The sequence below is a fragment of the Phyllobates terribilis genome, unplaced genomic scaffold (assembly GCF_046119375.1).
Source record: "Phyllobates terribilis strain yellow unplaced genomic scaffold, ASM4611937v1 Scaffold_11__3_contigs__length_659146591, whole genome shotgun sequence".
Lineage (NCBI taxonomy): Eukaryota > Metazoa > Chordata > Amphibia > Anura > Dendrobatidae > Phyllobates > Phyllobates terribilis.
In genome coordinates this window covers 565,914,045-565,939,693 of record NW_027362771.1, presented here as the reverse complement: position 1 = coordinate 565,939,693, position 25,649 = coordinate 565,914,045, and the positions used below count along the sequence as shown (strand labels likewise).

The following is a 25,649-nucleotide window of genomic DNA, read 5'->3' as shown; positions in this document are numbered from 1 at the left end:
ATGAGAACGTTATTCTTAAATAATTAACAGAACAGAAAGCACGGCTAGGGTGGAAGACAGAGCATTGTGGGTAAAAATGATAAACTTATATTATACTCTATAGCTGATGGGTAACCAGTGCAATGACTGGCACAGGGTGGAGGCACTGATATAGCTGAATAACTTACATTAAGTTGGAGAATGAGAGAAGTTTTCAAAATGGCAGTGGCGGGTTAAGATTATGAAGACCGTTATTGAATGTAATAGGACTACCTAAAATGATGTCTTTTTACGGCCTGCTTTAACATGTGGATGTTGAGAATTAAGATTGATTGTCTAGCGTAACGCATTCCAAAAAGCTGGCGCAGCAAGACAGAAGTCTTCAAATAGTAATGGGGGGGTTAGGTTTATGGAGAATGTTATTGTTAAATCGTTAACAGAACACAGAGCACGGCTAGGGTGGTAGACAGAGCATTGTGGGTAAAAATGATAAACTTACATTGTACTCTATAGCTGATGGGTAACCAGTGCAATGACTGACACAGGTGGAGGCACTGGTATAGCAGCTGGATCAAAATAAGGTTAGTAGGGAGAGGAAACACAAAAAAATCCAGTTTTTGAAAGATCCCACTTTAGATGGAGAACAAACTTGATGTTAGAGATATCGGACAGACAATCACTGGTGTTTTGTAATACTGCGGGGAGGATTTCACTCAGTGTCATCCATGGAGAGATATCCAAGGTGTCGGATCCACATCAATCATACAGTGATGGCCTAATCTAAGGATGCGTTCTCCATATATACTTTGGGAAAAGTCCTTTTACGCTACAAGAAGTGGGGCAATTATTGGCACCATTTAAGAAATACACTGCTTTGGACCTGTCATAGCTATTGTAGAAGCACTGACCACAACTGTACGGCAGGCATCTGTGACTAAATTGTAAAATTCTACGATGAGTCCAAACCCCATTGAGGAATTCCGTAACTTACAAATTCAGTTGTCAGATTAAGGAGTCTCTTCAATGAAGCTCAGTGTAGTATGGAAATTTCTGCAGAAATGGCAATGAGATCATGATGAAGATGTCACTTTTTGGCACGTTGCACAGCTTTATGTGGACAGGCTGGATGTGGTCCATCTACTGTGTGGAATACTTCCAACGGCTTCCAGCGCTTGGCTTTAAATCAGATGTATCTGACGAATCGGAAATCTCAACAGATAGCCTATAGACCTTTTAGATTGGATTAAGCATTGACTACTAATGGGAATTTGGGATCAGTATCAATCATCGTATTATTTTAAGGGATTTTTCACAATATAGCACAGTCAATCAATATTTGATTGGTGGTGATTTGACTTCCAAAACATCTGCTCCATGGAATAGGAGAGGTTACGGTACCAGGCACAGCTACGAGTATGGAAGATCCTTACTTGCTGGAGCACTGTAGCCCCTTCATTGGAGTACCCGACACATCGACATTAATATCCATGTGGCTTCTTTGTACTGGATCTTAGCCCATTTAACTGAATCTGAAATCGAGAAAACAAAAATATGACAGTTTTTGAAATGTGAGGTGTCAGCTGGTATATTCAATAGACATACATTGGGTTGTGCTCCATCCTATTGTAGGCCTTGTAGATATTTTTGGATCCTGGTGGCCCAAAACTCTCTGCCTTTTCACAAATTGTCTCTAAAGAGAGGAAGAGGACTTGAACTCTAGCGCCACCTATTGGAAGCAGCGATCCTAAAAGTCAATACCGACCCTTTAACGAGCCTTGCGATATGAGTTAGAATAATAGCCAAACCAGAATCTCAATTTGCAGACACGTGTTTCGGGGTCTTGCCTCCTCATCAGTGCAAAGTGTGAGATCTGATTTGTAAAGGTGAGGGGCTCTGGACTGGCATCTAAGGAGTAACATTTCTCCTTGTGGAGAGTGACATGTCAAGCCTGGCATGTCAGAGTGAGGAGACTTTTTAGCCATGCATGCTCCTCTGGAAAATTAAATATGCAAATTGTCTCTTCACAGAGGAAGAGGACTTGTACTCTACCTATTTAGGATTGCTGCTTCCAACAGGTGGCACTAGAGTTCAAGTCCTCTTCCTCTCTGAAGAGACAATTTGCATATTTAATTTCCCACAGGAGCATGCATGGCTTTTAAGTCTCCTCACTCAGACATGCCAGGCTTGACATGTCACTCTCCACAATGAGAAACGTTGCTTTCTCACATGAAATGCAAACTCCTCTTAGGACCCATTCTTGATTGGCTGGGATCAACATTTGACATCTTTTTCCTTTACATTTTGCAAATTCTGACTGCATTTAGGTCGCTTCTCAATCTTTGCACTTTTGTCAAACCTTCACAGCAGCGCTCACCAATACATTGCTCTGTTCCCTCCTATACACCAGAAGGCGCGCCAACAAAATGTTAATCTCTATTTCATTCACTGCATCATCAGTAATCTCAGAAATCAGACCCATTTTTGTGGTAGAATGGCCATCTTAAAGAAATTGTCTAGAAGTGCCGGCCATAACAGTTTGGAACAAATTAAAGAAGCAGCTGAAGTTTATATCAATCAGTTATCACATAAAGGATAGGAGCAAGGGCATGTATAGTGCATTTATGCCAATGGCAGTTGTTAATTTGTCCATAATTCATGGCCAAGACTGGCACTCGTGTAACGTGGCGTGGGGTGGTAGCCGTGGGTGAGGTACTCGTCTTTCACACCCTGTTACGCTACATGGAAATGGGGGTCCTGGCTGGGTGTGTGGGCTCAGTTTATGGGGGCGCTATACCCTTGCAGGCCGTATGATTCCGGTGAATTTGGCTGGCCAGGACTGAATGCTTTAAAGCTCAATGAAGCTCCATGACTCAAAAATAAACAGTTTTTTTACTTAACATTAACTTGGTGGGGATTATGTACAATAGATAGCGGGTGCATAACTTCACGAACGTTTCCTTTATAATTCGGAGCATCTTCACTCACAGTATCTCGACTTCTTCTAAGTGTAGTTATTTCTGCCTCAAGTTCCTCTGTCTTCACCACAACCCAACTCCAGCAAGTGAGAGTCCTATACTTCAACCTGTGGTTCCGTGTCCTTATTTTCTATTAGGGGAACTAGTTTGCCACTATGGCTGATACTTAGCTTCTCTGCTTGCTGACGCCTTGGAACTCCATGCCACGTCACTCTCTCCGTCTCACGTTCCCTGTTCCATCCTGGCTCGTTACCTCTGTGAGTTGTAAACTCGGGGACATACTGCTAGGCGTCCTGTCCAAGGACCCATCTCTGGTGCATCACTCTGTCCTTCGGTCACTTTCCTTCCTGTTCTCCAGATCTCGCTATCTACTGTCTCAGTCTCCACCCATGTCGGGGACACCCATGTCATGCAGCTCTGCTCACTATTCAGACCATAGGTCTGCTTCTGGTGCACACTGGAACCGATGTGTCTCCCCGACAGGAAGCTGTCTCTGTCCCTTCAACTTAGCCCCTCCCACTCTGGGCTAGTCCCAAACATTAACCTTAACTCTCCCTATTGTTGGGTGGAATACAGCACTATCACTACTAAAGCATGTCCCAATACATATTACACATCATAACAGTACTCATGTCTTCAAGGGGGAACGTGAGTAGTATGTCCATCTCCTTACATTCAGGAAACTTTTCTTTAGATCACATGAGCTGGTACCCAAAATGAGTTCTGCTCCTCCATCAGCTACGATTCTACCATTCTCTTGCCCTATATTATGCCATGACATATGATTGGTAGGCTTGCCAGTTTACAGTGGCTCAACCATTTTTACGTGCCAGGGCTAATTTTTAGACCCAGCATCATACGATACACTGCCATCATTGGAAACCGTAAGATGAAATAAAACAAAAGGCAATTTGATGTCATCACTGAGTAGGGAGCAAATGCTGCAGGCAGTAAATGAAAACCAGTAACAATATCTCCAGTGTACTGGATTACAGAAGAGGCAAAGCTTATTATATATAATTCCTTCATTTCTCCAAAGACACAAAAGCATCTTGTTTTGGGTCAGGGCTCAGAGAAGTCACAACATGTTCTCATATAAAGCTCCAAAGAGATGAGGAGCTGCGTTAACTCCTCCTCTGCTGTATACCGTCTCTATTGTCTAAGGAACATAGAATAAGTACAAGGCTAATTGAGAGAAAATGCCATAATCCTAATTTATTTTGGGATCATAAGTTACTCTTGTTCTACACAAAGGTCAGTTCCCATTGGTGTTAAAAACACTCATGCCTATCTATGTATCTATCTATTAAGCAAGAAAGTGGAACAGCACCGGATTTAAAAGTTGGGTGCAAGGCCTCCTAAACAACGATTCCGTTGTCCAATATATATTATTTAAGAAAAGAAGGCAGCACTCCAAAATTTGTGAAAAAAAGAGGACTTTATTAGTCCATCAGATGTGACAACCTTTCGGGTGAACACAGCCTTTTTCAAGCTTGAAAAAGGCTGTGTTCACCCGAAAGGTTGTCACATCTGATGGACTAATAAAGTCCTCTTTTTTTTCACAAATTTTGGAGTGCTGCCTTCTTTTCTTAAATAATATCTATCTATCATGATTATACAGTGTTTCAGAGTGGAAGTAATACATTAAAAACATTATGTAAACTGACGGACGGTTGTTTTAATTGTAGACTGTTTCTCTCATAAAACAAAATGAGGAAAACCTAAAAAGAAATGAAATAAATGAGTACCAAGAAAAATATCCATAGTCCAGAGCTGCATGCTTAAAAAGGACCTGTCAGTTGTTCCAAAAAAAATTGAGTTTATAAATACGTCGTTAAAAACCCTGAGGTCATCTGATTCTGCCTCTTTTTTTCCTTTTTGCACTGCGCCTCTCCATTGCAGAGATATTCACATTTTTAGCTTGTGGGGCTCAGCATGTGAAATTTCTTCTTGCACATGTACTAGCTGTTTATCAGTCTCAAACGTTGCTGAGCTGGGGTTGGCAATGTCTGGGAGTGAGTGTGGAAAGCGTAGGCATTCAGAGAATACTCTGAAGAAAAGCCCAGTTGGACTGCAAGTAGAGACTTCACATATTGCACTCTAAAAGCACCAAATGTGAATATCTCTGCAATGGAGCGATACAGTACAAAATGGAAAAAGCATCAGAGTCAGTGAAACTCTGTGATTTTTTTTTTTACAGGGTATTAAACTCAATTTTTTTTTTAGCCAGTTACTGGGCGTCTTTAACAACATTTCCATTGCAGACTTTGAGATGTTTTAGCCTTGCTCCCAGGAATACCAGGGGTCAAAGTATGCAGAAATGCCCCATAAAACCTTTTGGTGTGGCTTAGCTAAATTTTTCCCCTTTTCAACTTTGACTCTCTGGACTTTATCTGCAAAATCAGAACTTTTGGCAATGTGAAGCTACCTGTCATCTTCTTCTACCTGGCAATCAGAACTGGAAATGCTTTTTCAGCTCTTCTGTTGATGGATAGTGTCAAACTTTTGCTCTCATTTAAACCAGAAACTGCTATTTTGGTTTCATCCATCCACAAAACATGGTTCCTATAACCTTATGGCTTGTCCAGGTAGCAAACTACAGATGGGCAGGAATGTTCTTTTTTTGGTGAGCAATATCTTTCTCCTTGCAATCCCGCTATGCACACAATTGTTTTTCAGTGTCCTCCTGATGGTGGACTCATGAACATTTTCATTAGCTAATGTGAGAGAGGCCTTTAGCTGCTTAAATGATATCTTGGTTATCTTTGGGACTCCCAAACTATTATGTACTTTGCTCTTGAAGTGATCTTTGTTGACCGATCACTCCTGGGGAGGGTGATAATGGTCTTGCATTTCCTCCATTTATACACAGTTTGACTGTCTGTTGATTGGTAAAGTCCAAACTCTTTAGTGATGACTTTGCAACCTTTTCCAGATTAAAGAGCATATACAAACTTGCATTGTGAAGATAAAACTTTGATAGATTCTTGTACGTTAAATAAAACAGGTCACCCTCTCACACCTGATTGTCATTGAAAACACCAGACTCCAATTTTACCTGCCAATTATCTGCTAATCTAAAGGGTTCACATACTTTTGCCACTCACAAACATGTGACATTGGATCATTTTTCTCATTTATAAAATGTCTAATATTTTTGACTTATTTGATTGATTTGGTTCTGTTTATCTGCTTTTAGAACGTGTGTAAAAATCAGATGAAGTTCTAGATCAAATTTGGCTATGGAAAATTCTGAAGGGTTCACAAACTTTTAAGCACCACCTTATAAAAAAACTGTGGTGATAACTTTGGAAGACAATATGGTTTTTGTTCTCATTTTAAAAGTGCAGGTTACTAAATGTAAGGAAGTCATAGAAAACACCTTTATGGTTGACCAGTGGAACCCATATGGCAGTCACTTTATGGCACTGTGAGGTAGCAGTCACACCCTGGCCCTAAAAACGGAGGAGACCGCAAGGTCCCACTGCCATATAAGAGGACACCAGTGTTATAGATGGAGGCCTGTTACTATTTTCCATTCATACTTGCAGTCCAAGTCTGCTGTGACAATCTCTCCATCCAAGACTAAAAAGATCTCCTCTTGACCCAATCATACTCATGATGCGTTGGGATATAGGAATATTGGAGTAGGGATTAGAGATCACAAAGCCTGAGTGACACTGCAGGTATTCTTCACCAAATTGAAGACCGGAATGATCCTTAATCCATAGATTTGCACCTTGAAGCTTTGTAGGTTTAAATATGACAGGAAGCAAGAACTACAGATCTGCATAATTGTTACTGATGTGTCTTTACTTATATTGTTCAATAAAAATGCCAGTCATACTTAATCACTACTAATCTTATGATGAACACCACTAGGACTCTTAGTGTTTTTTAGTGTTTCTTTAAAGAGGACATTTCAGTGGATTTTTAAAAAAATTAAACTGAGCCCCTCCTCCTCTCCTGTTGCTGCTGTTCTACTGATTCCGGAACAGTTTTTATTTTTTTTCTGTGTCCTTCCGTTCCAAAGTTATGCCCCCTGGTAATAATGGTGCGAATTTTACCTTCAACCAGCTGGGCGTATATCACAGAACTTCCTTGTGTGCACCGCTGTGTTTTGATTGGTCAGCAGCATCACAGGAGAAAAAGACAACACCCACTGAGAAGTTCTGTGGCATACGCCCGGTTGGTTGAAGGGAAACGTTGCACCATTATTACCAGGCGGAATAACTTTGGAACGGAGAAGAAAAAAGAAAAACTGTTCCAGAATCAGTGGAGTAGATACTCAGTTTCAATTTAAAAATGTCCTCTTTAATGGGGTTGTCCAGAACTGGAAAAAACATGGATGTTTTCTGCTAAACACGATTCCACAGAGAAGATTGCTCATGGAGCAAAATTCTTAGGAGCGCAAAATTGCAAAAGAAAAAATGTGTAGTAGTGGCGTCACTAACATCAAAGAAGCGGGAAAGCGCCACTTTGAACTGTATCGGCATTAATCTAATGTCAACACAGTTGGATCTTATCGTAGAGTGGGTAGCAAAATGGCAACGTGCTGGCGCAGGCGGTGTTGGCATATACAACAGATTAGGAGTTATTATAAGTGAAAGGAGGACTTTATACTAACCAGACAGCAGATGGCTATAGTGTGTAAAGTTATATGCTTGCTGTATGGTGGGAGGAAAGCTCTCAATTGTTGGTTGTTTTTACTTCCTGTGTTTTCTTTCTCTTTCCTGAATGTGTTATGTCAGCAGCACACGGACTGTGTGACACTGAATTGTATCTCATGTTTAACCAGTATGAAGTAAATACTGTTTACTCAAGATATCTTGCTGATTGAAGCTCTCTTAAGTACAGCGGTGACTGTAAGAAGATGCACTCTGTGACAGGCGGCACAATGACATCCCCGCATTGCACTGCCGGTGCTAACCTTCTCTGTGTGTAGGGAAGAAAAGAGGACTCAGATTACGTCAGTACAAGATTTAATTTTTATAGGGGTGCCATTAACAATTTCTAAAGGAGGCACTGAGGGCACAATAATTGGCTTGCTCCATATGTACAATATGCAACTGCTGTGCACAGGTCATGTTTGGAATTGCAGCTCAGCTCCATTAAGCTTTAATATCAGACAAAACCCAAGGACAGGTGAAGAACGCTTTCAGTAGTCATCTTTTTCCATAATTGCCAATTATCCCGGAATGTATGGGAGGCTCCTGGAAAAGGGGAGAGCTTTGCAATGTTATGAAAAATTGAAAAATGTCCTAAGCCTCACGAGACCTCCTGGAAATCAACATATCTGTAAGGTTTTGTATGCGTGAATGCTATGTCTTTTAGGGGGGTGGGAAATAGGGCGTGTAACCTCAGTTACCATCAATATCTTACCTCTTGCCCAATAATAATAATAATGTTATTTCTAGAATGCCAACATATTCCGCAGCACTTTACAATTAAGGGGAGAATAGTACAGACAATAAGACGGAGGACAATAAGGAGTGAGGGTCCTGCTCCAAGCTTACATACTATATGGAAATAGAGGGGACACAATAGGTAAAAAGTGCTTGTCATGTATGGTCCAGCCATCATTATAATAAATAGTGCATTTCAAATAAGCTGCATGAGCCGTCATCACTCAATATCTGTCTGAGTACAGTTACCAAGTGCTATTCGGTGCATGAAGGATGTGGAGACAGATGAATAGAAGGAACCAGATTCTGAGGAAAATTTAGATAGTGGAAATAGTGAAAAGTTAGATTAGTGAAATGAGGTGATAGGCTTGTCTAAAGAGATATGTTTTTAAAGCTTGCTTAAAAATGTGGGGGCTAGGCATTAATCAGATTGTCTGGGGTAGTGCATTCCAGAAAACTGGCGCAGCACAAGAGAAGTCTTGGAGGTGGGAGATTCGGATTATGGAGAATGTTAGTCTCAGATCAGTTGCAGAATGGAGAGCTGGAGTAGGGTGATAGAGATGAAGGAGGAGATGTAGTGTGGTGCAGAACTGTGGAGAGCTTTATGGGTGAGAGAGATAACTTTGTATTATATTCTGTGGCAGATGGGTAACCAGTACAATGACTGGCACAAGGTGGAGGCATCATTGTAGTGGCTGGACAGAAATACGACCCTGGCTGCCGCATTCAAGACGGATTGGAGTGGAGAAAGTTTGGTTAGAGGGAGACCGATTAGTAATGAGTTACAGTAGTCCAGATGAGGATTTATAAGAGTGACAGTAAGACTTTTTGCTGTTTGAAAAGATGAGAAAAGGTCGGATTCTGGAGCTGTTTTTAAGATGCAGGTAACATGAGCGAGTGAGTGATTGGATATAAGGAATAAAGAAAAGTTCTGTGTCAAATATGACCCCAAGACAGCGAGCGTGCCGCTTAGGAGTTATGGTTGAGCCACCCAATGTAATTACAATATCGGGTATAAGTAGTAGATGGGGAAACACAAGACATTCAGTTTTGGAGAGATTTAGTTTCATATAGAAGTAGGACATGGTGATAGAGACAGCGGACTGACAATCACTGGTATTTTGTATTTAGAAGGGGGTGATGTGAGGAGAAGAGGTGTATAATTGGACGTCATCAGCATAGAGATGGTACTGAAAACCAAATCTGCTGATGGTTTGTATAGAGAGAAGAGGAGGGGGTCTAGGACTGAGCCTTGAGGAACCCTGATAGTAAGGGGAAGTGGAGATGAAGAAGAGCCGGCAAAAGATACAGTGAAGGAGCGTTCAGAGAGATAGGAGGAGATCCAGGAGAGAACATTGTCCTTGAGGCCTATAGAGCGGAGCATAGTGAGGAGGAGCTGGTGATCCACAGTGTCGAATGCTGCAGAGAGATCCAGGAGAATCAGCAGGGAGCAGTGACCATTAGATTTAGCTGTTAGTAGATCATTGTAGACTTTAGTGATGGCAGTTTCATTAGAATATAAAGAGCAGAAATCAAATTGTAGAGGGTCAAGAAGAGAGTTATCTGAGAGATAGCGGATTAAACGAGAGTGGATCAAACGTTCCAGGAGTTTAGAGATGAGGAGGAGATTAGAGACCTGTCTGTAGTTAGCAGCGCAAGTCAGGTCGAGGGATGTTTTTTTTATTCATAAAGGGCTTATGATGGCTTATTTGAATGAGGAGGGAATGATTGCCCAAATGATTCTCGGCCCAATATTTTTGGGCACAAACATTTTATAGTAATTGAGGGAATGAACAGTGAGTTCTTTCAATTTTCCTAAAGCTGAGCTTTATTACGAGTCTACTTTATGTCTTCTTGAATTTTTTTGCAAAAAGATTTGCAGTGCCTTAGTCCAGTAGGCAAGTCACAAGACCATTGCTACCTGACCAGACTGCTACCTGCGAAATCTTACTTCTCTTCTGATTAGTAAGTCGCTGCGATGTCATGCATGGTTCACGCCAACCTATTAATTAGAAGATGCGCCAGGAAAATTCCCGGAGCTGGTGTCCGGTGGCAACAGATTATCATCATGACCACTGAACAAGGGTCCTGCAAATCTTTTTACTCAACTCTATCCTCTTGAATTATTTTATTTCTTGGTGTGGAAAAATGTTGTTATTCTCTTATGAGGTCACAGACATTGGAAGGTGATAATACACTTAAGTACTATTTCTTATGAAGACCGCAGAAAGCTCTCCTCCCTGTTTGGATTTCAGCAGAGATTAAAATCTTGATGTTAGTTTATCCTAAGTATTTTTTCCGAGATCTACACTGAGTTGCAACTAATCTGATGAACTGAAACTTGAAACCATAATTGCATAGGTGCCCAGGGGATATGTAGCAGTGGATATTTTGCTAGTTTTATTAATTCAGTACATACAGCAATGTTGGAAAGTTTGTCAGCCCTTTAAAATATTTCATATTTCTTCATAAATTTGATATAAAACTACATCACTAAAAGTAGATAAAGACATCCAAATCAAACAAAGGAGTCAAAAATATTAGACTTTGTCATTTTTTTATTGAGGAATATGATTCAATATCACACTTCAGTGAATGGCAAAAGTATGTGAACCTTTGCTCTCATTATCTTGAGTAACCCCTTGTGCAGCAATAACTGCATCTAAACACTTTCAGTAATTGTTAATTAGTCCTGTAAATCAGCTTGGAGGAATTTTAGCCCATTCCTCCCTACAAAACAGCGTTGACTCTGTTATCCTGTTTGGTTTTCCCACAGGATTACGGTCAGGACTTTGACTTGACCATTCAAAATTTTTTTTTAACTTTATTCTTCTTTAATCATTCTTTTACATATCAATTAGGGGTGAGCGCAAGTGCTCGTTATTCGAGTTTGCTGAGGGTGCTCAGGTATGCTCGCGCTCCCATACGCAAACATCTCACTCGAGCACCAACGTAACTCGGGACATAACCGAGCCCCCTCGGCAAACTCGAGTAACAACCACTTGTACTCATCACTAATAGCAACTTGTCTGCTTTGGGTCATTATTTTGCTGCATGGCCTACATTACCTTGAGATTCAGCTCATGGACAAATATCTTGACATTTTCCTTTAGAATTTGCTGGAAAAAAAAATGAATTTATTGTCCCATTATGGCCTACTTGCAGCATAACAGGCCCAAAACATGATGCTACCACCACTGTTTTTCACAGATGGTATGATGTTTTTATTTTGTAATGCAGTGTTTTCTCTTTCTCCAATCATAAAATGTCTCATTTAAATCAAAAAGAGGTACTTTGGTCTCTTTCATCCACAAAATATTGTTATAATAGCTTTCTGGCTTATCCAGGTGATTTTTTAGTAGTAAATTGAAAACAGGCAGCAATGTTCTTTTTCAGAGAGCAGTGGCTTCTTCCTTGCAGTCCTGCCATGCACATGATTGTTGTTCAGTGTTCTCCTGATGGTGATCTTATGAACCTTAACATAAGCTAATGACAGAGGCCTTTAGTTGCTTAGAAGCTACCATGAGTTCCTTTGTGACCCCACAGACTATTACATGCCTTGCTCTTGCAGCGATCATACTTCTGGGGAGTGAAATAATAGTCTTGAATTTCCGCAATTTCTACACAAACTGTCTGACTGTGGATTGGTCGAGTCCAAATGAGACGCCTTAAAGTCTCCTGTAAGCCCTTACCCTGGGAGATGGGGGACTCTGAGTCGAGTCCTGTGATGGGGTGCAGCCGTGGCCCGGATCCGACCAGTGCCCAGGGCCGCCACATTAAAACAAAAAGATGGTACGGGCTTATCCGGGTTGAGTGTCCGATCTCGACTACGCCACCTGTGGCACCTGGTGAAGGCCACCAGCGCCGCTACAGTCCGCTGAGGCATGGTGTTATGGCGGCCGTCGTTGTTACTACTCCCCACAGGCGGAGCAGGGCCTCAGGGCAGAGGGACAGGATGACGGGGGGTAGTAGTCTAGGAGGTCTGGTGCTGCGTAGTGCGGTGTAATGCAGAATAAAGAGTCCGGAGGCCATAGGGGTTAACTTCCAGGGTTTTTACTCACGTTGTAGAGAACAGCTGCAAGGCTTCTCCCTGCTCCTCGTGGAGTTCTGCGGTCACCGGAGACCGGGGGGGGGTCCGACGTCCTCTGAGTAAGTCCAGCGTTCAATCAGGACCCCGCACCAGAGTGTTCCTAGACTTCGGACCGGGTACTTCCCTGTATGTGTGTGTGTGTGTTTGTAGTTAGGCCGGGTCTCCCTCTGAACTTCTCTTAGAAAAAGGGTACGGGTGGCAGCTCCGCTCCTTCCGTTACCCGGTGGGATCCTCAGGGCCTACCGGGGCTTTCCCGACCAGGACCTGGAGTAGCAAGGTCGTGTGTCAGGGGGCCGGTACCCCTCTTGCAGCCGGAATCCCTCTGAATATATCAGGTTGGCGAGGACAGGTGGCGTATACCGCTCCGTGTGCATCCTCCCTGGGATCCATTTGCTGTGGAGCTACACTCCTGAGCTCCGGGCCTTCTTGGTCATGGTCCTTGACCGGGCTGAGACATCCATTATCTGCAACCTGCCCCTCGACCCAAGGCCAAGGCACGAGGGCTGTGTCTCCATCCGATGCAGGCCCACACAGGATCCGCGTTCAGGGTAGGAGGTCACAGTAGAACAGTCAAAGAACCATCATGGGTCAGACTGAAGGACAGCCGGACGGGCTGACGGACAGAAAGGACCAACAGTAAAGACTTCTTGACAGAAAAGGACCATGAACCAAGATGGCTGTGTATTAAATATAAAATTTTAGGTGTCACTAAAATGTGAGTCCTCCACCCTCACCCACTAAATGGTTCCCCTAGCTCTTGGTTCCCCAGTCTCCCGGTAACCAGGAGGGCAGCACCTGGTGCATTCTAACCCCCTCTGGTGGGAGAAGTGTGGTGTTGGATGTGAAGGAAGGGTCCTGACCATCGCACTGTTCTTACCTCAGAGGAGGAACACTACACTCCATTAGAGAAGTGCAGCATCCCTGTGGCGGTCGAACCCTCAGGGGCGCCACATTCCCCCTGGTGAAACACAGCACGTCCGCAGGCTGTAAAAGAGTAAAACCTAGGAAAGTTTTCTTTTTATATAACAATAAACCATCTTCCCTTTATGGGAGGCACATCTTCTTAAACGTTTCGAACATAATATATAGTACAAAAGTATAAAAGTATAAAATTATAAAAGTGCTAGCATTATCCAGAGACATTCATGCGCAGACAGACGGGTTAAAGTGCAAGGACGAAGAGTCAGTTCAGAAGTGCGAGGGACCTGTCCCAAACCCCCAACGTGGGCCCTGGGGTGGCTGCAGGGCATGAAGATCCCTAGTTGGACCTCCAGGAGAGCCACCCTGACAGGTTTTTCTTCCGAGGTCTGAGGTAGAAATATCCGCGTTTTTTCATAAAACCAATAAGGAGCACCTAAAGAGATGCAAACTATGTACAGGGTAAGAGTCTGTCTGCTGCAAGTCCGCAGGGACCGATGTCTCTAGAAACTGGGGATATAAATCAAAACATAAACACAAACAGTATAACTCTCAACAGGTTACAACTGCTGGGGCTGCTTAAATCTCGGGTTCCCTCCTGAGAAAAGGCTCGTTCCTCCCGATAGAGGCTGACCGGTCCTCTGAGGCTGAGCGCGAGGGGGCATCGCTCCCGGACACCTTGTAGACATCAGGGCGTACCACCCCCGCATCCCATGGCGGCGAGAGTACGTAACTACATCACCCGGGAAGAGGTTCCGGCCAGGGTGTCCCTTCTTCAGCCGCGGCTCGACGTCCCGCCTGCTGACGAAGACGTCGTCCTGGTAATGGGGACTCCTGATGAACCCCCACCCCGCCTCATGGTGGAAGCGGATGACTTGCCCTTCCACACGGGGACTTGGACGGGTTGCCTCTTCCTGTCGGGCCCGGGACTTGGCAGCTTTGGCCCGCACCTCGAGGCGCTCGCAGCAGACCTCCCTCTGGCATTGCTCCCGAGTGAGTTGGAGAATATGCTCACAGCACCGCTCACTCCTCCTCTGCGCTTCAGCCCGGGTCTCCCGGGGGAAGCCCATCAGGTCCCCCCCCTGGTTGTCCCAGGCCCACTCCTCAGCCTCCGGCCAGGTGACTGTCGGTGCGGGTAGCGGTGTCATAAGGGGTTGTTGCGGGTCCTCTGCAAGCGTGGACCAGTCCGGGTTGGGGCCGGTGGACACCCCTGCAGCCTCAGGCGCTTCTGATTCGGGAGTTGGGCGGCAGTGCAGATCTCCGCCTATAGCTGAAGCTTGCAGCTCCGGGGCAAAGACCTGCTCCCAGGTGACCGCGCTGGGCAGGAGATACTCAGTCATGAGGTCCAATATGGGCATGGTAGGTTCAGCAGCCGGGGCAGGGGCAGTACACTCACCTGCCGCTGGGCCGCTCACGACCTCTGTCACCGCTTCCCCCCTGAGCTTCAACTCCTTGGCGGCGGGTCCGGATGCGCAGCAGCATTTCTTCCCGCCACGCAGCAGACGCCGCCTCCTGGGCCTCCTTCAGTCTCCGCACAAGACCCGGGGCTTCCTGGTGGAGAAACTCTATATCTCCCGCTGTAAGAACTCTGCCGCTTCGCTCCCTTCTGGGTGAAGGACCTGGACCGGGTTCAGAAGGCTCCGTTTGTTGCGTGCCAGCAGCATCCATGTCCGCTCCCGAAGATCACCAAACTCCAACTGTAATGGCCGCACCTTGTTGCTTTTCTTCTTCCTCCTCTTTCGGGGCGGTTCCTGGGCGGTATGCTGACAGGCCCGCCTTCGTTCAGCCCATCCGGTTTGATGGGCGTTACCCCGCGGACAGTCTCTGATGGAAGGGGCGGTTCGCACTTTTGACGCCATGCGGGAGCCCAGCCCACGATGGGAGGTGTTTGAAGACCGTCTTTTCACAGCACTATGGTGCCTGTTCTTCTAGTTCGGGCGCCGTTTTAAGTGGAAAACAACAGTTCAAGGTGTAAGGCACACAGTACCCGGTAGCAATGGGTAATTCCTTCCTTTGCTGCGGGCACGCGATCCTGCCGACTACGCCAAGTTATGTGACGCCTCAAAGTCTCCTGTAAGCCCTTACCCTGGGAGATGGGGGACTCGGAGTCGGGTCCTGTGATGGAGAGATGGGGTGCAGCCGTGGCCCGGTCCCGACCCGTGCCCAGGGCCGTCACATTAAAACAAAAAGATGGTACGGGCTTATCCGGGTTGAGTGGCTGATCTCGACTACGCCACCTGTGGCAACTGGTGAAGGCCACCAGCGCCGCTGCAGTCCGCTGAGGCATGGTGTTATGGCGGCCGTCGTTGTTACTACTCCCCACAGGCGGAGGAGGGCCTCAGGGCAGAGGGACAGGATGACGGGGGTAGTAGTCTAGGAGGTCTGGTGCTGCGTAGTGCGGTGTAATGCAGAATAAAGAGTCCGGAGGCCATAGGGGTTAACTTCCAGGGTTTTTACTCACGTTGTAGAGAACAGCTGTAAGGCTTCTTCCTGCTCCTCGTGGAGTTCTGCGGTCACCAGAGACGGGGGGGGGGGGGGTCCGACGTCCTCTGAGTAAGTCCAGCGTTCAATCAGGACCTCGCACCAGAGTGTTCCTAGACTTCAGACCGGGTACTTTCCTGTCTGTGTGTGTGTGTGTGTGTGTAGTTAGGCTGGGTCTCCCTCTGAACTTCTCTTAGAAAAAGGGTACGGGTGGCAGCTCCGCTCCTTCCGTTACCCGGTGGGATCCTCAGGGCCTACTGGGGCTTTCCCGACCAGGACCTGGAGTAGCAAGGTCGTGTGTCAGGGGGCCGGTACCCCTCTTGCAGCCGGAATCCCTCTGAATATATCAGGTTGGCGAGGACAGGTGGCGTATACCGCTCCGTGTGCATCCTCCCTGGGATCCATTTGCTGTGGAGCTACACTCCTGAGCTCCGGGCCTTCTTGGTCATGGTCCTTGACCGGGCTGAGACATCCATTATCTGCAACCTGCCCCTCGACCCAAGGCCAAGGCACGAGGGCTGTGTCTCCATCCGATGCAGGCCCACACAGGATCCGCGTTCAGGGTAGGAGGTCACAGTAGAACAGTCAAAGAACCATCATGGGTCAGACTGAAGGACAGCCGGACGGGCTGACGGACAGAAAGGACCAACAGTAAAGACTTCTTTTACAGAAAAGGACCATGAACCAAGATGGCTGTGTATTAAATATTAAATTTTAGGTGTCACTAAAATGTGAGTCCTCCACCCTCACCCACTAAATGGTTCCCCTAGCTCTTGGTTCCCCAGTCTCCCGGTAACCAGGAGGGCAGCACCTGGTGCATTCTAACCCCCTCTGGTGGGAGAAGTGTGGTGTTGGATGTGAAGGAAGGGTCCTGACCATCGCACTGTTCTTACCTCAGAGGAGGAACACTACACTCCATTAGAGAAGTGCAGCATCCCTGTGGTGGTCGAACCCTCAGGGGCGCCACACAAACATTTTAGAAATGGATTTGTAACCTCTTCCAGTCTGATGAGCATTAGCAACTCTTCTTCTGAGGTCCTCAAATTTCCTTTGTTCATGCCATGCGACACTTCCACAAATGTGTTGTGAAGATCAGACTTTGGTAGATGCCGTATCTAGTAGATGCAGGTTTCCCACTCACTCCTGACTGTCATCCCAGTGATTGAAAATACCAGACTTTAACTACACCTTCAAATCTGCTAATCCTAAAGGTTCACATACTTTCTCAGAAAAAAAATATTATTGTCTCCTTTGTTTGATTTGGTTCTCCTTATCAACTTTTAAGACTTGTGTGAAAATTTTATACAGTTTTAGGTCAAATCTTAATAGTTATATATTACTGTACAATGGGAGGGGGGCAGTATTACAGAAGTTATATTCTTGTACATAAGGGGCAGTATTATAGTAGTTATATTTTTATACATAGGGGGCAGTATTATAGTAGTTATATTCTTGTACATAGGGGCAGTATTGTAGTAGTTATATTCTTGTACATAGGGGGCAGTATTATACTAGTTATATTCTTGTACATAGGGGGCAGTATTATACTAGTTATATTCTTGCACATAGGGGGCAGTATTATAATATTTATATTCTTGTACATAGGAGCAGCATTATAGTAGTTATATTCTTGTACATAGGAGCAGTATTATAGTAGTTATATTCTTGTACATAGGGGGCAGTATTATAGTAGTTATATTCTTGTACATAGGGGCAGTATTGTAGTAGTTATATTCTTGCACATAGGGGGCAGTATTATACTAGTTATATTCTTGTACATAGGGGGCAGTATTATACTAGTTATATTCTTGCACATAGGGGGCAGTATTATACTAGTTATATTCTTGTACATAGGGCACTGCAGCAAAACAAACATACTTTTCATCTGTCATATCCCCCTGTCTCACAACCCTAAACAGCTATTCAACACTTTCAATTCTCTCCTCCATCCCCCAGCGCCTCCTCCCTCTTCTCTCATCTCAGCCGAAGACTTTGCCTCATTCTTCAAGCAGAAGATTGGCACCATCAGACAAAGCTTTTGCCTAAAGTCCCCACAGCCCCTCCTCATATCTACTCAACCTTCCTCCTCCAAACCCCACTTCATCATTACAGAAGGTCAAGTCTCCTCTTTACTCTCCAAATCACACCTCACCACCTGCGAACTTGACCCAATCCCATCTCATCCCCACCTCTTCAACCTGTCACTAACCAGCCGGTGTCTTCCCCTCATGTTTCAAACACGCCTCAATCACACTCATCCTCAAAAAGCCCTCCCTTGACCCATCCTCTCTAGCTACCGCCCTATATCTCTTCTCCCCTATGCCTCAAAACTACTAGAACAACATGTCCACCTTGAACTGTCCTCCCATCCCTCCTCATGTTCCCTCTTCGACTGCTTACAGTCTGGCTTCCGACTGCATCACTCGACTGAAACTGCCCTGACCAAAGTCACCAGCGACCTACTAACTGCCAAATCCAAGCAACACTATTCTGTCCTCTTCCTCCTGCACCTGTCATCTGCCTTTGACACAGTCGACCATTCCCTCTTACTACAGACTCTCTCATCTCTCGGCATCACAGACTTGGCCCTATCTTGGATCTCCTCATACCTAACAGACAGGACTTTCAGCTTCTCCCACTCACACACCATCTCCTCATCTCGCCCCCTATCTGATCTGTCGGTGTCCCCCAAGGTTCAGTTCTAGGACCCCTGCTCTTCTCCATCTACACCTTTGGCCTGGGACAGCTCATAAGAGTCTCATGACTTTCAGTATCACCTCTATGCTGATGACACACAGATCTACCTCTCTGGACCCAATATCTCCTCCCTACTAACCAAAATGTCTGTCCGCTATCTCATCCTTCTTCTCTGACAGATTTCTAAAACTTAACAAGGATAAGACAGAATTCATCATCTTTACACTCTCTCATTCATCCCCCTCATTTGACCTATCCATCAACGTCAATGGACTGTTCACTCTCCCCAGTCCCACAAGCTCGCTGCTTTGTGGTAACCCTGGACTCTGATCTCTCCTTCAAACCACATATCCAAGCCCTTTACATTTCCTGCTGACTCCAATATCTCCAGGATCCACTCATTCCTCAGCAAAAACACTAGTGCACGCCCTCATCTCCCGCCTCGACTACTGCAACCTCCTGCTCTGTGGCCTCCCCTCTAACACTCTCACACCCCTCCAATCTATCCTAAACTCTGCTGCCCGACTAATCCACCTGTCCCCCCCCTGCTATTCCCCGGCCTCTCCCCTCTGTCAATCCCTTCACTGGCTCATCATTACCCAGAGACTCAAGTTCAAAACCCTAACCTTGGCATACAAAGCCATCCACAACCTGTCTCCCCCATACATCTGTGATCTAGTCTCCCGTTACCTACCCACACGCAACCTCCGATCCTCACAAAATTCTCCTTCTCTACTCCCCTCTTATCTCCTCTTCCCACAATGGCATACAAGATTTCTCCCGTGCATCCCCCCTATTCTGGAACTCTCTACCCCAACACATCAGACTCTCGCCGACCGTGGAAACCTTCGAAAGAAACCTGAAGACCCACCTCTACCGACAAGCCTACAACCTGCAGTAACCACCGCTCCACCACATTACTGCATGACCTCCTCTACCCTCTCCTACTGTATCCTCACCCATCCCTTGTAGATTGTGAGCCCTCACGGGCAGGGTCCTCGCTCCTCCTGTACCAGTCGCTGACTTTTTGTTAAGATTATGTAAATGTTTTTACTATGTATACCCCCTTTTCACATGTAAAGCGCCATGGAATAAATGGCGCTATAATAATAAATAATAGGGGCAGTATTAGTAGTTATATTCTTATATATAGGGAGCAGTTTTATAGTAGTTATATTCTTGTATATTGGAGCAGCATTATAGTAGTTATATTAGTGTACATAGGGGGCAGTATTATCTACTATATAATCGGCTTATCCCGTCTGTCTGTCCGTCCAGGAAATCCCGCGTCGCTGATTGGTCTGGCCGCGGCCAATCAGCGACGCGCGGATTTCAGAACAAGATGGCGGTCGTTAGCGGCTCATCTGCCGCACGGAGGTCAGCGGCGATGCAGCCAGGAGATGACCGGCACTAACCGGTTATCTCCCGGCTGCTCGCAGCAGAAGTACCCCGACTGGCGGCCTAGGCGGCGCCGCTCCCGGTCCTCCCTTTACACTTGCCGTCGGGAGATCAGTGGCCCTAGCCGCTGATCTCCCGACGGTAGCCGCATGGAGGTCAGCGGCGATGCAGCCGGGAGATGACCGGCTGCTCGCAGCGGAAGTACCCGCACAGGCAGCGCCGCTCCCCGGTCCTCACTAACACGGTTCGCTGATTGGTCGCAGCCGCCGGCCGCGACCAATCAGCGATATTGGCTCGAAATTTAAAACACCGCTGTCCTGATTGGTGGCAGACGCCGGCCGCCACCAATCAGCAACGAGCGCTGTCCGGCCGCGAATTGGCGCCGGATTTGAAACACGCTACGCTGATTGGTCGTGGATGGGCGGTCGCGACCAATCAGTGATATTGGCGCAAAATTTAAAACACCGCTTCTCTGATTGGTCGCAGCCGGCTGGCTGCGACCAATCAGCGACTGGCGCAGCCTGGCCACGAATTGGCGCCGGATTTGAAACACGCAGGCCACCGTCGGGAGATCAGCGGCGACGCAGCCGGGAGATGACCGGTGCTAGCCGGTCATCTCCCGGCTGCTCGCAGCAGAAGTACCCCGACTGGCGGCCTCGCTCCCCGGTCCTCCCTTCACACTTGCCGTCGGGAGATCAGCGGCCCTTGCCGCATAGAGGTCAGCGGCGATGCAGCCGGGGGATAACCCCGCCCACAGCCCGTCATTCACCGTGGTACGCGGAACAGGAGACCCCTGGCTGCAGCCGCAAATAGTCGTGATGTAAGCGGAAGCAAGATCCGGCTGCAGCCGGGGGAATTGCGTGCTGGCTGTGCGTGGTCAGCGATGTTGTCACAAGCAGTATTGACAACATGACGTAATTACAAAATTCATTAGGGGCCCCGGGGGGATACATTGTGAGGTTAATTTAAAGTAGTGCACAACCCATTTAAACACTGCTTCGCTGATTAGTCGCGCCCGGTCGGCCGCATACATATTCTAGAATACCCGATGCATTAGAATCGGGCCACCATCTAGTAGTAGTTATATTCTTGTACATAGGGGGCAGTATTATAGTAGTTATATTCTTGCACATAGGAGCAGTATTATACTAGTTATATTCTTGTACATAGGGGCAGTATTATAGTAGTTATATTCTTGTACATAGGGGGCAGTATTATAGTAGTTATATTCTTGTACATAGGAGCAGTATTATAGTAGTTATATTCTTGTACATAGGAGCAGTATTATAGTAGTTATATTCTTGTACATAGGGGGCAGTATTATAGTAGTTATATTCTTGTACATAGGAGCAGTATTATAGTAGTTATATTCTTGTACATAGGAGCAGTATTATAGTAGTTATATTCTTGTACATAGGAAGCAGTATTATAGCAGTTATATTCTTGTACATAGGGGGCAGTATTATAGTAGTTATATTCTTGTACATAGGGGCAGTATTATAGTAGTTATATTCTTGTACATAGGGGCAGTATTATAGTAGTTATATTCTTGTACATAGAGGGCAGTATTATAGTAGTTATATTCTTGTACATAGGAGCAGTATTATAGTAGTTATATTCTTGTACATAGGGGGCAGTATTATAGTAGTTATATTCTTGTACATAGGAGCAGTATTATAATAGTTATATTCTTGTACATAGGGGGCAGTATTATAGTAGTTATATTCTTGTACATAGGGGGCAGTATTATAACAGTTATATTCTTGTACATAGGGGTAGTATTATAGTAGTTATATTCTTGTACATAGAGGCAGTATTATAGTAGTTATGTTCTTGTACATAGGGAGCAGTATTATAGTAGTTATATTCTTGTACATAGGGGGCAGTATTATAGTAGTTATATTCTTGTACATAGGGGGCAGTATTATAGTCGTTATATTCTTGTACATAGGGGGCAGTATTATAGTAGTTATATTCTTGTACATAGGGGGCAGTATTATAGTAGTTATATTCTTGTACATAGAGGCAGTATTATAGTAGTTATATTCTTGTACATAGGGGTAGTATTATAGTAGTTATATTCTTGTACATAGGGGGCAGTATTATAACTAGTACTCATCATGCAAAATAAACTGTTGTTTGGCCTTTGTGTGTTTTCCCTTCCACCCTCTTTCCATGACGCTCTTGACAACTCGCCACATTTTAATTTGCTGACAATGCAGTTTGTATAATGATATTTTTTAGCTATTATCTATAATGACTGACTGATCTTTTTTTTCCATTTCTAGCAACCCCAGTCAACGTCTTAAAAGCCCTGGAACTCAATGAAGAAATTGAAGGAGTTACGTTAGAGGCCGGACTTTGTACACATAGACAAGGAATTGAAGAGACAGATATTGCTTTTCGAGTGGAGAACAGAACGCACTTTAGCGCCCCAACAAAGCAGTTATATCCCGGTATGTTGCGACTAACAAGTAAAAAATATTAAATTCGGTAATTGTAACAATGGATGTTTTCTTATATTTTTCTTTTTGCAGCCAGAAATTAATTTGAGCCTCTCGGAATTATCAAATTTTTAAGGCAACAGATTTTAATTTAGGGTTCATGAAATCAAAAGATGTGATTTGTTGTACTGTCATGCAATGTATCAATGTAAAACTACTAAACAATGTGGTACCCAAATAACAATGTCATGTATTTGTGAAATAACTTCATTAAGTAGTACTAAACCCCCCATAATGTACTTAAATAATATCAACATATGTTGCTCAAATGATATCAGCATATAGTGCTAAAATAATACCGCCATGCACTGTTAAAGTAATATCGCTATACAGTGCTGCACTAAGACCAACATACAATGCTCAAATAATACGGCCATAGAGTACTCAAATAATACTAACATTCCGTACTCATATGATACCACTATAATCACTCAAATGATACCAACATACAGTGCTCAAATAATACTAACATGAAGTGCTAAAATAATACCATTATGCAGGGCTAAAATAAGACCAACATATAATTCCACAATACAAAAGTCAAATACCGCCACTGTATAGTACTCACATAATACCACTAGACATCACTCAAATAATGCCACCATACAGTGCTCAAATAAGAACTGCACACAAAATGTACATAATATGACCTCTAAGTATTCAAATAAACCATTAAACGGTACTCATATAATACACTGTTCAAATAATTCCACCATACACTGCTCAAAAAGTACCACCCCATAATGACCAAGTATAAAAACAATACCGTATTCAAATAATACCACCACACAGTGCAAAATAATACCACCTAACAACACTCAAATAATACCAACTTGCAGTGACCAAATAATACCACAATACAGTACACAATTAATAATACCACCAGAGAGTTTAAATTATATCAACATACGGTATAGTGCTCAAATAATACGAACATGCTAGGCTCAATTAATACTGACATGTAGTGCTAAAATGATATCACCATTCAGTGCTAAATAAGATCAACACACAGTGCTTAAATAATATATGACCACAGAGTACTCAAATAATACCACCATACAATGCTCAAATTATACCACAATATAGTACTAAAATAATACCACTATACAGTGCCCAAATAATACTACAATAATATACTCAAATAATACCACTATACAGTGCCCAAATAATACCACAATAAAGTACTCAAATTAATACCACCATACTGTTACCAAATAATACCGCAATATAGTATTAAAATGATACTACCATACAGTGGCCAAATAATACCACAATATAGTACTCAAATAATACCACTATACAGTGCCGAAATAATACTGCTATATAGTACTCAGATAATTCCACCATACAGTGACCAAATAATACTACAATATAGTACTCAAATAATACCACTATACAGTGCCCAAATAAAACCAAAATATACAGTAGCATGTAAAAGTTTTGGCACCCCTGGTCAAAATGAGAGTTAGTGTGAACAGTTCAGCAAGTTGAAGATGAAATGATCTCTAAAAATCTCTAAAAAGACCTAAAGTTAAAGATGACATATTTCCTTTGTATTTTATGCAAAAAAAAGATATATATTTTCATCTTTTACTATTTGAAAATTACAGAAAGGAAAATGGGCCGATGCAAAAGTTTGGGCACCCTGCATGGTTAGTACCTAGTAGCGCCCCCTTTTAAAAGTATCACAGCTTGTAAACGCTTTTTGTAGCCAGACATAAGTCTTTCAATTCTTGTTTGAGGGATTTTCTTCCATTCTTCCATTCTTCCTTGGAATATGCTTCCAGTTCTGTGAGATTCCTGGGTCGTCTTCCATGCTCTGCTATTTTGAGGTCTAGCCACAGATTTTCAATGATGTTCAGATCAGAGGACTGTGAGGGCCATTGAAAAACTTTCAGCTTGCGCCTTTTGAGGTCGTCTATTTTGGATTTGATGTGTGTTTAGGACCATTTACCCATTTGTAGAAGACATCCTCTTTTCAGCTTCAGCTTTTTTACAGATGGTGTTATGTTTGCATCAAAAATTTGTTGAAACTTCACTGAGTCCATTCTTCCCTCTACCTGTGAAATGTTCACCTTGCCATTGGCTGCAACACAATCCCAAAGCATGATTGATTCACCACCATGCTTAATGGCGGGCGAGATGTTCTTCTCCTGAAATTCTGTGTCCTTTTTTCTCCACACATACCTTTGATCATTGTGGCCAAAGAGTTCTATTTTACCTTCATCGGTCCACAGGACTTGTTTCCAAGATTCATCAGGCTTGTTTAGATGTTCTTTTGAAGACTTCTGACGCTGAATTTTATGGAGAGGACATAGGAGAGGTTTTCTTCTGATGACTCTTACATGAAGGCCATATTTGTGCAGGTGTCTCTGAACAGTAGAACAATGTACCACAACTCCAGAGTCTGCTCAATCTTTCTGAAGGTCTTTTGCAGTCAAACAGAGGTTCTGATTTGCCTCTCTAGAAATCTTATGAGCAGCTCTCACTGAAATTTTGCTTTGTCTTCCAGACCATATCTTGACCTCCACTGTTCCTGGTAACTGCCATTTCTTAATTACATTTTGAACTGAGGAAAGGGCAACTTGAAAACGCTTTATCTTCTTATAGCCTTCTTCTGCTTTGTGGGCATCCACCATTTTCAGAGTGCTCGGCAGCTGCTTAGAACACATGGCTGCTGGTTTTTGGCACAAGGTTAGAGGAGGCTTGGTTTTTATAAAGGCTGGAAATTTGCATCACCGGTCTTTCCTAACGATGATTGTGAACAAACCATAACCCTAACAGGCTAATTAAGGTCTGAAAACTTGGTCAAAGTTATCTGAGCACACAAATCTTCAAGAGTGCCAAAAGTTTTGCATCGGCCCATTTTCCTTTTTGTAATTTTTTAAAATAAAAAAATTACAATATATAAAAATGTTTCGCCTAAAATACAAAGGAAATGTGTCATCTTTAACTTTGGGCCTTTTAGAGATCATTTCATCTCCAACTTGCTTAACTGTTCGTAATAGCAGTAATTTTGACTAGGGGTGCCCAAACTTTACATGCCACTGTAGTAATCAAATAAAACTACCATACAGCGCCCAAATAAGACCACAATTAATGGTTTTCTGAAGACCAGCCTTGTTGTGACTCACTCACTCACATGTGGGCATAACTTATAATCATTGTTAGTCCTGGGAGATGCATTTTACTGTAGTTCTGT

At 44.1% G+C, this 25,649-nt stretch overlaps 1 protein-coding gene across 1 annotated transcript in view; it reads left to right on the top strand.

Moving 5' to 3' along the window:
- Positions 1–25,649, top strand: part of COL5A3 (collagen type V alpha 3 chain) — a 280,312-nt gene that overhangs the window by 90,451 nt on the left and 164,212 nt on the right. Inside the window, 1 exon segment of the mRNA XM_073654124.1 lies at positions 22,232–22,399. Coding sequence (XP_073510225.1) covers positions 22,232–22,399 — 168 coding nt within the window.